This window comes from Periplaneta americana, chromosome 15, assembly GCF_040183065.1.
Source record: "Periplaneta americana isolate PAMFEO1 chromosome 15, P.americana_PAMFEO1_priV1, whole genome shotgun sequence".
Lineage (NCBI taxonomy): Eukaryota > Metazoa > Arthropoda > Insecta > Blattodea > Blattidae > Periplaneta > Periplaneta americana.
In genome coordinates, this window is record NC_091131.1 from 100,232,756 (window position 1) to 100,249,498 (window position 16,743).

A 16,743-nucleotide genomic window follows, 5' to 3' on the forward strand; every position below is an offset into this window, starting at 1 on the left:
TATATTGTCCGAAGCAAGAAATACAGCTGACAGTTTCATAATGTATGATTAGAAAACAGTCACTTCAAATAATACTCGAGGTAAATAATATGACAGATTACTTTCAAAGTGCATGCAATCAAGCAGAACTAGATATGAACCCCATACTACTTTCCAAAGTGCTGTTGGTTAAACAGTGGGCTGAGGAGATGATCTCTGTCATGAAATGGTTCGCATCGTCAGTTTATGAACGGATTGGCTGTGGTGAGGTATAGCTATGTAATAAATTGCGATATAAATGAGTAACCAGCCAACCAGCTGACTGCTAAAAACAACAAATGTATCATAAAACAATACAGGTCGCTTAGAAGTGCACACCAATGTAGTGGAAGCCATTAATGCGTTTTCGTGGGGAAACAAAGGTGCTTCAATCCCATTCCACATAGCCTTCAAGATCTTCGCGAGAACATTGAAGCAGTTCTTCAGAATGTAACAAGGGAGACGTGTGATGCCATGATTACTAGGCTTTTCAAGAATATGGAACTTAATCATAACCAATGTTGGAAGACATATAGAGCATATAGTGGTTTGAAAAGTGTAGTGTTGTATGTTGAATGTTACCGGTATCGAATTATTTCGGTCACCTTTTCTATGGGCCATCCTGTACTTTCAGCACCCAGTCTAAGGCTGCTAAAGTTATGGGTACTGAAACATGTTCAAGTAGAAGATAAAGACGAGAAGAAGCGAGGGTTTAGGAGAAAGAGAAGGAAGGGGAGGATGATGAGGAAAGAGATTAAATGTTTGTCAGTACAATAGAAAATATATTGATCAACGAAATAAAGAAACCTCTGTGACATACCTGAACGCTTTGTAACTTAAGAATAGGTGCTCCAAATGCTATTCGTTTAGAAGCATAATCAACTGCACAATCCAAAGATGCTTGTGCTATTCCAAGAGCTTGTGAAGAGATACCAATACGGGCACCATCTGCAAAAATAAATCACATATACATGTCTGAAAGCTATAAAATGGCGATTTTCATCACTTCACAATTTAGCAAATATACAAAGTAATAAGGGAAAAAAAAAATCATTCTTTAATGAGATCAAATTCAGCGTAATATGTTTCACAATTTGAACTACAGAAGTAAAGGTAAGGTAAAGGTAAAGAATGTGGAATAAGGCAGCAGCTTGTTCTAGACTCCACGTCATCGTCATTATTGCTCCTGTTATTGTTGTTATTGTTGTTATTATTATTATTATTATTATTATTATTATTATTATTATTATTGTTTAGTCAACTAACCGAACACAGGTTTGAACATTATAAGAGACACCAATAACACATTGCTCATGAGGCAACTAAGTCAGGAGGTAATGAGGTTATTTTTTTAAATTTTATTTTGGTAGGTTATTTTACGACACTTTATCAACATTTTAGGTTATTTAGCACCTGAATGAGATGAAGGTGATAATGCCGGTGAAATGAGTCCGGGGTCCAGCACCGATAGTTACTCAGCATTTGCTCATAATGGGTTGAGGGAAAACCCTAGAAAAAACCTCAACCAGGCAACTTGCCCCGACTGGTAATCGAACCCGGGCCATCTGGTTTTGCGGCCAGACATGCTAACCATTACTCCACAGGTGTGAACGGTCGTTGCTGCTGTTGTTGTTATTATTATTATTATTATTATTATTATTATTATTATTATTATTAACATAAAACGTTTAGGCCTATGCTTTAGTGTCAAATGGATAAAATGTTACAAAAATTTCAACATCTAACATCACTTGCCTAGCAACATGCTAAACTTTTACATTATCATGGTGTTTGTATCAATTACTGTATAGTTCTTATTTCTTTTATGGACCCATATTAATGGCTTTCCAACAAATCAATTCAGATGAAATACAACAATAATTACATTGTAAATAATTAAGGCCTATACAATTATATTGTATGTATTCAATAATGAATTAAATGAAAAATTATAATTAATAATATAACACACAAACTGCATTAAATATTTATTTCACTCTCAAATAATATTCACAATCCTTATAAATAAGAACTAATCCCTTAATAGATCACAATAGTACCCAATCAAGGTCATAAACATTTCACGCAATTAACATTTTAGTGCTCACGCTTATAATACTTCTGTATTGCTCGCATGGGCTACTACTGTAGCCCATTACAATTTTGGCCTTTATTTTAATCTGTTATAATTTGTAATCAATTTTTTGAAATTGTTCATTTCCTTATTTTATTTTTTGTTATATTTCTTAATTTTACATATATCTTATTTTATTTTTTAATCTATTTGTATTTATGAGAATTTACTATGAAAATAAAGTTACAGGTTTACTCACGTGGGCTACAACTATAGCCTTGGGAATAATAATCATTCTCACTTTGAATATCTGTCAAGCCATAAAGTGTAACAGCAATGATGCCTTGTTACAACAGTAGCCCACATAAGCACTGAAACGTTAAATTACAGGGAACCGCCACCACCGCCACCGCCACCGCCACCGCCACCACCGCCACCGCCACCGCCACCGCCACCACCACCACCACCACCACCACCACGACTACTATATGCAGCAACAGCAGTTATGAACTGCATATCGATCCCTGGAGACTTAAAAATATTTCTCAAGCAATTTTTCAGGGCAGCCAATCCCATCCACAACTCATTCAGTGCTATTCTGTAACGACATTTAATCAATTACAAGCTTATCTAGCATCTATGTATTTGGTTACAAATGTAATTATTGTATTTGGCGGGATGAGTCCGATGATTCGCCATGGAATTATGTGCCATTAGCCTTACAGTTGGGGAAAGCCTCAGAATAAACCAGGTATTCAGTTCAAGCAGGATTGGAACCAACACTAGAGTGTAACTTGGAAGCTTAAGTGCTGCTCATTACCTGTGATCGAAGTGACTTAATACTGCTACATGTAGTAGGGTATAATATGAATTCCACATAGAGGGTGGGTGGGACAAATTCACACACCTAGGCCACTGATATGGACTCACTGTACTCCTCCAAATTTGGAATTTATGAGAAGTGGCCTGTAAATGTTGCCTGAAGTCCTTTCATCAGGAAAAGGATTATTTTACGTGCCGTAAATCTACAACAGGGGACTCCCTGTTTTATTTCACTTCTCAAGGAAGCCATGTTATTTATTTTTATCACCTTGAAGTCAACTGTTCTCGGCTGTATTTGAACCTATGACCATAGAAGCGACTGACAAATATGGAAACCATTAGGTCAAAGAAGACAATCCTGACTTATGTGGTTGATTTATTTCTTACCAAGGTACCTTTAGTGTATTTCTTAATTCGTCTGACTACATAATTCTTCTTCTCCCTTATCCTTTGTGTCTCATTGTGACGAGCATTTCACACTATGTACTGACGTTAAGTCCTGTTCATCACTTTAAGAACTAAAATAACAAACATTACTCAGTGTATGACTTACCTAACATTTTCATTGCAAGCTTGAAACCTCCTCCAACTTTCCCCAATACATGTTCTTTCGGAACTCTAACATCCTCCAGAATCAAGTTGCAAGTTGAAGAAGCACGTATACCCAACTTGTCTTCTTTCTTTCCTACAGAAAAACCTAAAGAGACGAAACTATTAATCAATTTAAACATTCAACATAGTTACTCTTTTCATTAAGAACTTTTTTACCTTTATAATACTAATTCACAATCCTACCTGGGGTGGGAATTGGTACCAGAAATGCTGTAATTCCTTTATGTTTCTTGCTTTTGTCAACAGTAGCAAACACTATAGCTGCCTTTGCTTCGTGGCCACTTGTCACCCAGGCCTTTGTACCATTCAAAACCCATTCATCCCCATCAAGTTTTGCTGTTGTCGACATAGCTCCAACATCACTGCCAGCACCTGTAAAATTTTACTACAGTATCAAATAAACCCAGAAATAAACAACACTTTGGCAAAATGTAATCCATAATTACTGGGAGTATTAACTTTATTATAATGTCAGAAGGAAATAAATTAACAGGCCAAGAAAATATAATTGGAAGTATTTTAACTCTTTAAACTTCATGTGACAGAAAGAAAAGATCGAAAAGGACAAGATCTGACATGTTTAAATCTTCAGTAAAACGATTAATAACTTTTACCCACGTGTGTGGGAAAAATAAAGAGACTGAAAGGAATCTGAAAAAATCACTGTAGATAATTATGATGACGATGGTAATAGTGGCAGTAATAGTGGTTATGATATTTGTGGCAATGATTGTCGTACTGTAATAATAGTAAAGTGAAGGTGGAAATGGGCAATAGTGGTGGTTATGATCACGGTGAAGGCAGAGGCATGGTGGTTATGATGGAAGTAAACGTGAGGAAAATGCAGTGATAGTTTTGATGGAAGTAGAGACGAAGGTAGTGGTAGTTACAGTAACAGAGGTGATGGTCTTGATAAGGTGGCGCTGTTGGTATTGGTAGTTATGATAGTTATGGTACCGGCAGTGATGGTGATGGTTGCAGTTGTAATGGAAGTGGTGAGGGAGGTAATGGTGATGGAAGTGGTGATAATGATAGTGATTACGACAAAGATGATGATAATAAAAAATAATTCGAGGCACGACAGCCCATGAAGGACCATGACCAACCAGCTGGCTGCTGGCCTCACGTCCACATGATTAAGCAAAAGTGGACGATCATCCAATCGGAATGAAGGTATCGTGTGGTTAGCATGATGATCCCCCCAGCCGTTATAGCTGGTTTTCATAACCGGATTTGCTACCTATCATAGAAAGATGATGATACATCAACAAATTAAAGGCAATGTCATACAATTATCAAGATTAATCTTGCAGCATATGACGACACTAATAGTTTTATAATGACATAATATTTTAATAATCATGAAAAACATTAGATACAAAAAAATACAATTGCAATTTTGTAAACTTCAACTTATTTACTATTTTCAAAGAAAAATAATTTTAGGGTACTGGTATTGTCATGGTTGGTTGGTTGGTTGGTTAGTTAGTTAGTTAGTTAGTTACTACCGGTACTGGTTATCTGGGATGTAGATAATAATCATTTTCTCCCTGCCTTCCCAATATAAGGCTACAAAATTATCTTTCTTATGTTTATCACTGTCAACTTCACTGCACCACAATAGATATTCTTGATTTGAAGTTACAATTTTGATCTCTGCACAATGAACAGTAGCTGTCTTTAATTAGTTTCATTCTGAAGAGATGTTCTGTAAGACAGTTTGTCCAATCAGTAATCGAAATTGAGCTAATGTTTTTTTCACAAGACTTTTGTGTCTATTTAGGTTTCCTATTGTTTTCCTATAATATTTTGTTGGACTTTTTGATGTTCCTGTTCACATAATATTCTTTCTATAAGCTTAAGTTTTGAGGAAAGATTTATTTCAAAGTTTAGTTTTATTTTGACACTGAAGGCTTGTTTTGCCAAGTATTAGCAAATTTTATTCCCTTCTAAGCCAACAATACCTGGAATCTATTGAAAAAATATATCCCTGTGTTTCTGGCCTTAACAGCCTAATAAGCCTATAATTTTCTTATTTGTTGTATGATTTCAGTATTGTCATTACCGTACGTAAACAATTTTATAAACTTCAAATAATGAAGGCATGAAGATATGAGTAGCTTAATATCAAAGATGGACATCTGTCGTCTCCATAGTTTTGATCTAGAGGCAGTTTTTTAATTCACAGTGTTCTTTGTAATATTTAACACAATTTATTTTATAAATGTAGTGTTAGAGTTTGCATATGGTTTCATTATAACTGGAAAGAGCATGAAAAATTGCATAAAAACCACAGCTATCTAAATTTCGATTGAGGTCAGATGTCCGTCTTTGATATTAAGCTACTCATATATTTGGAGGTTTAATTACTAGTTGACTTATTTTATAATTCGTGTTTTATAACACCAACATTTTATGAGAAGTACCTGGTTCACTTAATCCAAAGCATCCAACATGTGTACCATCTGCAAAACCAACTAAGAACTTATCCTTTTGTTCTTTGGTTCCAAGTTGATTTAACACATTCGCATACAATGTATTGTGAACACTGACAATGGTTCCAGTTCCACCACAGCCTCTGAAAGCAAAATTGCTTTCTTAACTTTTCCATGTAATACAATACACACATTTTCCAAATGTATTATTTAATCAATCACAATGAATGGAGAAAACAATGAGTATTATAATTATGATGTAGGTCAAAAATTTAAATTTTGTAATTTAAGTATGCAGTGAGCTAAAAGTACAGTTAAACTGACATAAAGACGTTAATCTGAACCGTTTATAATACAGTAAGGATACATGTGAAGGAAAATTAATTTCAATTGTAGACGATGATTCATAATTTCACAGAACAAACTTTAAGTGAATGACAAAACTTATGACAACAATAATTATTTTTTCTCTTAATTTCATTTATTTATTACACTTGTATAATCAGTTTCAGTGGTAATATTTAAATACTGTAAGAACTTACTACTACTGTATTTCGAAGTAAATACTTGGAATGTATTGTAAGTAGTAACATGGGCTGCTGTCAGAAAGTAAAATGAAGGATAGCAATGGCAAAGGAAGCTTCTAATAGAAAAAGAAGCTCTTCTGCGAAACTCTGAAAAAATAATTAAGGAATAGACTAGAGAAGTGCTTTGTGCGGAGTGTGGCATTGTATAGAGGCAGAAATATGGGCATTACAACAAAATGAAAAGAAACGAAATGTGGATATGGAGAAGAATGGCGAGTGTGAAATGGACAGACAATAAGAAATGAAGCTGTGCTAGAAAGAGTGGGTGAAGAAAGAATAATGATGAAAATGATCAGGAAGAGAAAAAGAGATTGGCTAGATCACTGGCTAAAAAGAAACTGCCGAAGGAAGGAAGAAAGGAAGGAAGGGTTAATGGGAAAAAAGTTCGAGTCAGAAGAAGATATCAGATTATAGACAACATGAATCGTATGTGGAGATGAAGAGGATGACTGAAATGGGGTAATATTGGAAAATTCTGGATTTACAGTGAATGACCTGCCCTTGGACAGAAAACAACGAATGAATGAAGTCTATCGAGTTAATAACATAAAAATTATGAACAATAAGAAAATATCTTTACATGCTCATTCACATTTGTGTTTTCATGTATATTTAAAATATTGTTCTTTGCTCTTAAAATTGACACAAGCGGGACAAAAGCGTGGTTGTCCAGGATCTGGAACACTGTTTCAAATCCCAGGACAATCCAGCCGAAAGCTGGATGGATCGCAACCCTATATGCAAGGAATATATTAATTTTATAAAAAATGAAACGAGAAATTCCAAGACATGACGTATGTTCATTTGCAATTAAGATTTATAATCAAAAATACAATATGTGCATCTGATATCACATCTTTTGTTTTTTCAACCAATGGGCTTGTAGTACAGTAACAGCTGATGCTTGTCAGACAAGTGAATGGTGCTTTATTTTATTGAATGCTTGTCTAGATTGGATCATTCTTGGCCTTGACAGTTCGTTTAGAAACCTTGACAGGGACATATGTAATACATTGCATAATTCTGACCAATGTTTATCAGCTGTTATCTCGTACTGTTCTTGTCTGACATAAAAGAACATTATACTTCAAGTGGACTTACTGGACTTTCCTATGTAACTATCGTTCAGTACAGTGAGACATATTTTTTTTTATCTAAGTGTATTCTCATTTTGTAATCCTTCTTACGTAGTGTAATCCATCTTAGTGCTCTCATATATTTTGAATGAAGTCCCTGAAAGTTCACACTTTCACAGTTCACATTTTCAGCACACTATATTATAGTAGGCCCATATTAAACTTCAAACATTACAGTTCCGGTTCTACATAGTTTCCTCAAAACTTCCTCCAACAAATTTCTCTACATTTTATTGTCTCATATTAACATTAAGGACATCCTCGGTGCTAGAGACAGGTTTATCCGCAAGAATTACATGACATATTAATTACGTAAATTAGGCCTACACATAGTTTACGCCACATAGAAAAACTAATTTTTACACGTTTTCCTATACAGTGTAATAAATTAATTTTAAAGAAATAGATTAATAAAACTTCATGATATTACAATTAACAACCATTTATTTTAAATAGTTTCATTTATAATCACATAAATGAGAATAATTCGAGTGGTGAAATGTAACATAATGTAATGTACATATACATAACATCAAGATCTCTGCATAACAACTTCAGTGCCGTTAATTTTGTCTAAAATAACCAGAAAAATTATGTCTCTTACATTTAAACTAGAATTGTACTTTTTTAACACTATGCCTGCAAAATATTACAGCATTGAAATTAATTTTATTAAGAGAACAAACAAAGGAGATTTTTATTTAAATTTTATTTAACTAGCTAGCAAAGGAGTACAAATTAAAATTATACAACAAAAATGTTTCTAGCCACTACCATAAGAGCCAGGCTCGTGTACGGTGTGGTCTTAGCCAATAATATAACATACAAGGACAGTTTACTAAATACAGTAAGTAACTTAATTCAAACCAATAAATAACACACAAGACGAAGAAGAAGAAGAAGAAGAAGAAGAAGAAGAAGAAGAAGAAGAAGAAGAAGAAAAAGAGAGAAAAACACATTTAATATAAACTGACAATCAGACAGAAGCAAGAGGGTTAGAATCCAGAGGACTAACTTCTAATTCTAGTCCTCTTTCTAGATCCTCTTGGACAGAAGCCAGTGATATATAACGTTAAATGCCGTAAATTTACGACACGGGACCCACAACTTTACTTCCTTCCTGAAGAAAGTCACGCTAAAGATTTTATTGCCTCTTAAGACCCGAGAACCTCGAATCTATGGTAACTGAGAGAACATCAAGGACGATGGCATGTGGACCATGTTTCAGAGCAAATCATACGTACAGTACAGTAAATAAATCACAACAGATGATAATATTATAACAACATTACGAAATCTATAAAACACTACAATATACTGTGAACGTTAAAATATAGGACAACTAATGCATAAAGTATTTTGATATTAGTAAAATGTAAAAGTTAGCATCTAACCTGGAAATTTCTTCAACTGCGATGGACAAAGCTAATGAATCCTGTCCTGAACCGCCATATTCTTCAGATACATTGATCCCCATTAAACCCAAATGTCCTAATTTCTTGATCTAGAAAGAAACAGAAACACGACACATAAAATCCATAAAATAATACAAATTTATAATGCAGGGTGTACGGATGAGTATCCAAAATAAAAAAGAGACTTCCTGTCTAGTCCTCAATTTTGTTAACTCAAAACGGATGTTTTTCAATGTTGGATGTTCCATTCGTATTGTGTTCAAAACCAATGCTGAATGGCCTTAACAGGATTTAATTTGGCTAGCCATAACATGCATGCAACCTTCTCCTGTTTTGTCGAAATTGTTTACTGAGGTGGTTAGCCTACTGATTTCTGAGTTACGGCAAGTTAAACAAAGAAATGTTTTTGCTTGGTGGAGTACTCATGACTCAACCATTTATCTGTTGGAATCTCAACGAAAAATTCTTTCCTGTATCTTCAGTACAGTAAATAAATATTATCCACAGTGGTAAATGTCAAACGAGATACCATGTTTTAACATCGAATTAGGCCTATAGTAAACTTCATTCACGTCTACGTTATCCGCCTAGAGATCAGGTTCCATTATTGAAATAATGTGAGATGAATGGCTCTGACTGACTCTTTCATCAATGATGTCAACGTAATGTTAACGTTTATATACAACTTTCGAGGCGTATGGTCGATTATATCAGTTTTGTCGAATTCCCTTTGATGTAACGAATGGGGTAGCATGTTTCCAAAGAGCTATTGATGCTATTATTGAATCAGAAAATCTAAAAGGCACATTTTCGTACTTAGAAGATGTAACACTATATGGACGTACTCAGGAAGAACATGATATTAATTTACAACGTTTTCTCTAAGTGGTAGAGAAATTTCAACTCTTACTAAATGAGAATAAATCTGTCTTCTCTACTAGACGTATCAATTTATTAGGTTATACAATTGAGAATAAAACTAACAAGCCAGATGTTGAACGACTTAGCCCTCTGTTAAATTTACCTCAATCTGGTGACAGTTGCACTTTATGACGTGCAGTCGGAGTGTTTGCACATTATTCAGGCAGATACTCAAATTTTCCGATAAGATTTTATTTTGAATCCACCACTAACAGAAGCAAGCTTCCAGTTATAGGTGGCTTACATTGATACATATACAAAATATATAATAAGAAAAAACAAAACAAACAACATAAACGAAAGAAAGAAAGAAACATAATAGATGCTAGAATATAATATTGCAGTTAATATAGTGCCAAATGTTAATATAATAATGCAACATTATTTCAAAACTAGAGTAGAAAACATTATAATACACTTATCCATAATTTAAATATCTAAGGAAATACAATTGTTTTTAATACTGTATGAAATTTTTTAACTGTTAAACTGAAATCTAATTGAGAATCACAGTTTAAAGACAGAGAGTTGTAAGTATTACACATAATAAACAATGGAGAGTTCTTGGAGAAAACAGTTCTAGGAATTGGAATAAGAAAAGGTTGCCTATGACGTAATTCTGTTCTTTCTACACTGAACTGAAGGAACTTAAGAAAATCATAGTTATTCAATATACCATTAACAGTCTTATAGAGTAAAATTTGGCTATTTATCAATCGTCTAGATTATAAAGTTTTATACTTAAATTAAAAAAGGAACTGATTATATGAAATTTGCTTTTCATAAGACGACACGTGATGTTTTTTTTAAAATACAAATAACATAAAAATCTTTTCTGTATCCTTTCTATTTGCATCTGATGGGACTGGAAATATTACAGACTCATACTCTACAGTAGCTTACTCCTAACTAGAGTTTTATATAGAGTATCAATAGTACGGTATTTATATTTTTTAAATTCTTTTGTATTTCTGATTATAAATCCTAATTTTCTATATGCATCAATTACCGCATGATTTAAGTGCATTTTAAAACATAAGTTGTGTGTAAAATAAATACCCAAATCCTTAAGATACGACCTCTTATTCAATGTAAGGCTTTTCCTATGACTCAAGATGCTGCACATAACAAGAACTTGCAGATTCAATTGTTAATCCATGTTGAATCTTTCGTACCCTACTTTTAACACTTGAATATAAATCATTTTATAATTTTTAAGGGAAGATTTATTTCAAAGTTTAGTTTTATTTTGACACTGAAGGCTTGTTTTGCCAAGTATTAACAAATTTTATTCCCTTCTAAACCAACAATTTGTGGAATCTATTGAAAAAAATACTCTGTGTTTCTGGCCTTAACAGCCTGATAAACCTACAATTTTATTATTTGTTGTATGGTTTCGGTATTGTCATTACATAAAAAATTGTATAAACTTCAAACAATGAAGACATGGAGATATATTTGGAGGTTTAATTACTATGTTTATAATTCGTGTTCTACAACACCAAAATTTTATGAGAAGTACCTGGTTCACTTAATCCAAAGCATCCAACATGTCTACCATCTGCAAAACCAATTAAGAACAACCTTTTGTTTTTTTGGTTCCAAGTTGATTTAACACATTCGCATACAATGTACTGTGAACACTGACGATGGTTCCAGTTCCAGGAGGTGAAATAAGAGAGAGAAGCGTAGGGGAGGGAGGAGAGTAGAGGAGATGGGGGAGGAGATTAGATGGGAGAGATGAGATGAGAAGGGAAAGGACAGGAGAGGAGAGGAGAGCAGAAGAGATGAGAGAAGAGAAGATGAGTTGAGATAGAAGATGAGATGGGAGAGAAGAGGAGAGCATAACTTTTACTGCTACATGAGTAAGAAGACGAAAATGAACATATTGGGGATAAGAAGAAGGGAAAAAAAGGAGTTTACTAAGAAATATAACGGTTACAAATTTTATAGGTCAGTAAGAAAGTGAGTTTATTCTATGTCTCATTTCTAACGATAGTTGTTTAGTAAACTGTCCGAAGACAGGTCTGAACCTCACAAGTGATACCAAGAAGGTACCTCTTATGAGGCAACTAGGCCAGGAGATAATGGGGTAAGGTGGCCAGTTCCTTTCCCCCTCTATTGCATACATCGCCTACTAGCTACATGTTACACTAGTCAGACTTCAGATGCATACAAACGTTCTTCCTCAGACACATATCTCTAACGATAGTATGAGTACAAGTTTAATGCGACGTTGTAACACTGAACTAAATATCACACCAACCTCTTTTTTCGGAAACAAATGTTCACGGTCAAGTTTGGCAGCAATTGGCTTCAATTCTCCTTCAGCGAAATCACGACAGGTTTTCTGCAACATCTGGTGAGTTTCTGGCAGAGACACCAGCGAAAAGGCTCTTTGGTGCACCTGTTGATAAACACCTACAAAAAAAAATAAAGCGGTGTTTATTTTTCATGTGTGAGAAGCATTGTATGAATTGTCTTAATTTTAAACAAGATCTGAGTTACAGATTTAACTTACTTAACTGTATCCGACGTACTACTCCCAAAACAGTCATCTCTATTGAAAAAACTCACTTTCTGTGGATGTCAAATTATTCTCAGATATTGTCTACGCTTGCTTGTAGCTAAATGAAGGCTCAACAAGATCTACAACCAGAAAAAGGCCAAAGATCGTCTGTGTAATCAATTCAATTTGGAGCAGTCTCCAACTCAAGGTCTTCCACTGCCTGACATTGTGCATCGAACAACGCGCTATAAACGTCACTTATCATGAGTCATGACCCTGGCATGGAGAATTAAATTTCTCTGTGGATTCGACGATAGCACTACCGCTCTACAGCTATAACGGCACGAATCTATAAAAGCAGTATTGTGGACTTCGATGGCTCTAGAGTCGCAACTGGAGGAGGAACTGTCATCTACTGCAATTACTGAAAACTTTCTTTATCCTTGTACAGGCGCAGGAGTTACGGCCGATAAGACAGTTACCAGCTATAGCAGCTGCTGCTCTTTCTCTTCATCATTCTCTTCACCATCCTCTTCATTATCATCCTTTTTCTCTGTTCTTTTTATTAACTTTTGCTTTTCCTTCTGAATCTTACAACACTTGCAGCCACAACTGTAACCAGAAAGAAATACATTTTTACTTACTTATGGCTTTTAGAGAACCCGGAGGTTCATTGCTGCCCTCACATAACCTCGCCATCAGTCCCTATTCTGAGCAAAATTAATCCCGTCTCTATCATCATATCCCACCTCCCTCAAATCCATTTCAGTATTATCTTCCCACCTACGTCTCGGTCTCCCCAAAGGTCTTTTTCCCTCCGGTCTCCCAACTAACATTCTATATGCATTTCTGGATTCTCCCATACGTGCTACATATATAACAGATTACTTAGCTTTATGGACTTTGATGTCATCAACTTTTATCAATTGCACTATGCTGCCATCTAGCTATTGTATAAGAAGTCACGTTATAACTCTCATTTGGATTGCATGGAGCAACTGTACTTCCATCTAGCGGTCGTTCTCAATCGATGGTGGCGATCCTGGTGTTTGTTCTTTTCCACATGTTACCGTTTTTTAACATGGGAATGGTCATTCTGTTATATATGTGATCAGGGGTGCTATTTGCCCTGTCCATCTCAAACGTCTAGATTTATGTTGGGGTTTCATAACAAGCTGCTTTTACAGTGATGGGTTCTTAGCACTTCTCCCAACCCTCAAGCTGGAGGACCACCCCTTATCGGCTGTCCGCGACTGCTTATTTGATATATTCGCAGCTAACCTCCATATCTGGAGGTAGTCTTCTCTATCCGCAACCTGAGGACGAGCCATGCCGTGTGATAGGGACCCACAATACATGGCATTACATACATTACATTTTTAGATTCAGAAATTAATGGGACATGAAATGTTGTAATACTTTCTATATACTGGTAGGCTATATCGGTACTGAACAAATATAATCTAAAAGTTTCCTCTCTCACACACAATGTTGGCTGGCTTTTTCTTTGAGTTGTCTGTAGTGATGTGATGTGATTTGAAAACCTGTGATTTTGTCGCTGTGATAGATTTCTCACTGGTTCCGACTGTGACCATAGTTTCAAAATCATAGCTCCGAGAAATTGCCATCGCCGACCGATACGTGATTCATAACCATGGCAACTGATGCAAGTATATGACAGCGTCAGATTCAAGACAACTGGAAGTCGACTTGGAAGACAACATATATCTGGGATATAATTAACTATCGGCAATTCTTTGATACTGAACCTACTATAATGATCCATCTTCGTAAACATTCCATAACACAGGTCAGAGTTGTTTTGTTTTCGACAGGTGGTGGCATTCATGAATCCGATACTGACAGCGGTTATCCTGCCATCCTGATACAATTAAGTCCTATTCCCTGTATCAGCATCGGAGATCAGTACTACAAACAAGACTTCACCGCAGCCCAGATTAAATGACAGAAGTGGAAAGTGTTGGTGGAATGATAGAGGGAAACTTGAGTGCCCCGAGAAAAAAAAAACAATGTAACATATCCTTTGTGCACCACAAATTTCATCATGACCATTTAGGTAGACTACCGGTATATCTCTCAAATAACAGTTCAAATTGAATTGAAAGAGAGGGGAAATGGAAGGAGAAACTTTAAAGGTATCGTAGGCGAAAACACGTCCTTGCAAGTGAGTTGTGGCTGTGAAAAATTGAATATGTGAGCTCCAAGCCTGATGGTCACTTGTATCACTTCGGGTTTCACTGCTCCACTAAAGGAAAAATGTTGTGTTTTATTTAACGACGCTCGCAACTGTAGAGGTTATATCAGCGTCGCCGGATGTGCCGGAATTTTGTCCCGTAGGAGTTCTTTTACATGCCAGTAAATCTACTGACATGAGCCTGTCGCATTTAAGCACACTTAAATGCCATCGACCTGGCCCGGGATCGAACCCGCAACCTTGGGGATAGAAGGCCAGCGCTATACCAACTCGCCAACCAGGTCGACTCCACTGAAGGAACTCTAAAAGGTTTTGAGAGGGAAAACCCGAAAAAAGAATGGACGTAACCTATTAGCTGTAACATATGGGGGAGGCGGTTGCAGCACAACGAGCTGACTGCAAGGTCGGAAGAAGAAACACTGGAAGATCACAGTCTAATATATACAGTCACGAAGCTTGAGTTTATGAGGGTACTAGGAACAATAGACTGTGCAGGTAGTATTTCACATTGTCTGTGATGAGGCGATAGCAGCGATCCTAGGTTAGCAACTATCTATGGATGCATATTTACTACGTATTAGGCTTCGTGACTATGTACTATACTGTAGGAAGATCTTTGTTCTACCGTATATCTCTCAAATAACAGTTCAAATAAATAAACTATGAAATATTATATAATTCGCAGTATAACAAAGGCACTGACTTGTTGCGAAATATATAAAACATATAATGAGAAAGTACGTATTATCTTCATAGCACTCTTCCCCAATTTTTAGTCTGTCGAGTTTTGAAATAGACTTTAGGTCCGTATTCAACATCGTATGTTCCAAGCTGAAAATAATATTTAAGAAAACATCAGGCTTGAGATATAATACTGAGAATGCAGCCCAAAAATAAATTTATATGTTAAAAGTTTACATCTTAAAAGTAATGCACTGTATGTGGCCCTGACTTACTAATATCCATTTCAGAAACAGCAGCAGTAGATGCAGGCAGCATTTAGTTTATTTTTAAGTGAATGCTTTTGTGTTTTTCTAGAACAAGAAAACTCCAATATTCCTTGGCGCCGTTATAATATCCCAAATACAACCTCGTAACCCAGTTGTACCAAATGATGGTCACACGCACCTTGAAGTGTCTATTAATAACACAAATGTACAGAAAGTACTTATTGCAGTGCACACTGTACAGACCTTTAGATCTTGAGGAATTATCAGGTCTTGTTTATGCGAGACTTCCAACAATTTTGCTGGCCTCGTTACCTACAATTCAACTATGAAAACAACGCGCATACTTTTGAACGTATACTTCTACTAACTTTGTCAAGGTTTCTTAGAGCTAGATTGGTTCAGATTCTGCAGCAATTGGCTGAGGATTAAAATGGCAGAGATTCGATTCTAAGCAAAGACAAATTTTATCTTCGTTAAAAGTTTTGAAAATTGAAATATCGGGCCGCCGCACAGTGGTCCAAAATCCATATTTAGGAAGACGGAAGTACAAAAATCACATGCCAAAAATGAAATAAAATCCTGGCATTATTTTTCCTATATAACTGAGCAACTCTCAATTGATGAGCGGAGATTGCTGCAGAGCGAGATAAGAGGCAGGTAACATACCACACTTCGACTACCCACCATTCTTATTCAGCAAGTGCCACGAGTCTGCCGTTTTCTTTGTGCAGTAACTGTGTCGTAAGTGGCCGATTCCTTTCATATTTGGTATCAACATGTCAAGTAGTTCTTCAGATATGTAAAACTGAAGACCTATGTTTGTTACATTTAATGTTGTTATAGGACGTGAAATGAGCATGAATGGACACTGAACAAAATATAAATATAACCATTGAGTACAGACTTGGCTGAGTTAGAGAAAAAAACACTTTGTTCCGTCCCAAAATGATTTTTTTCGCTTCCTCCAGTATTTATCTCTATTTAAAATGAAGTCTTAAGGTTCGTAGATTTGCGGAAGTAATAAATTATGTAATAATAAACTGAAAAGC

At 35.6% G+C, this 16,743-nt stretch overlaps 1 protein-coding gene across 4 annotated transcripts in view; it reads right to left on the reverse strand.

Moving 5' to 3' along the window:
• LOC138715216 (short-chain specific acyl-CoA dehydrogenase, mitochondrial-like) overlaps window positions 1–13,127 on the reverse strand; it is a 62,610-nt gene extending 49,483 nt beyond the window's left edge. For 2 of the 4 annotated variants that reach the window (XR_011336187.1, XR_011336188.1), the window contains exons 1-7: window positions 12,542–13,117; window positions 12,287–12,441; window positions 9,079–9,188; window positions 5,953–6,104; window positions 3,710–3,898; window positions 3,468–3,611; window positions 839–966 (exon numbers count right to left, since the gene is read on the reverse strand). Coding sequence is in view for 2 of the 4 variants with exons in the window: in XM_069847889.1 (XP_069703990.1) it covers window positions 839–966; window positions 3,468–3,611; window positions 3,710–3,898; window positions 5,953–6,104; window positions 9,079–9,188; window positions 12,287–12,441; window positions 12,542–12,578 (915 nt within the window). In the remaining 2 variants the exon portion in view is untranslated. Of the gene's footprint in view, window positions 1–838; window positions 967–3,467; window positions 3,612–3,709; window positions 3,899–5,952; window positions 6,105–9,078; window positions 9,189–11,542; window positions 11,716–12,286; window positions 12,442–12,541 lie in introns of those variants that run through there. The other 2 variants (XM_069847889.1, XM_069847890.1) reach the window with 2 other exon arrangements.
• Between the last annotated feature and the right edge of the window lie 3,616 nt (window positions 13,128–16,743).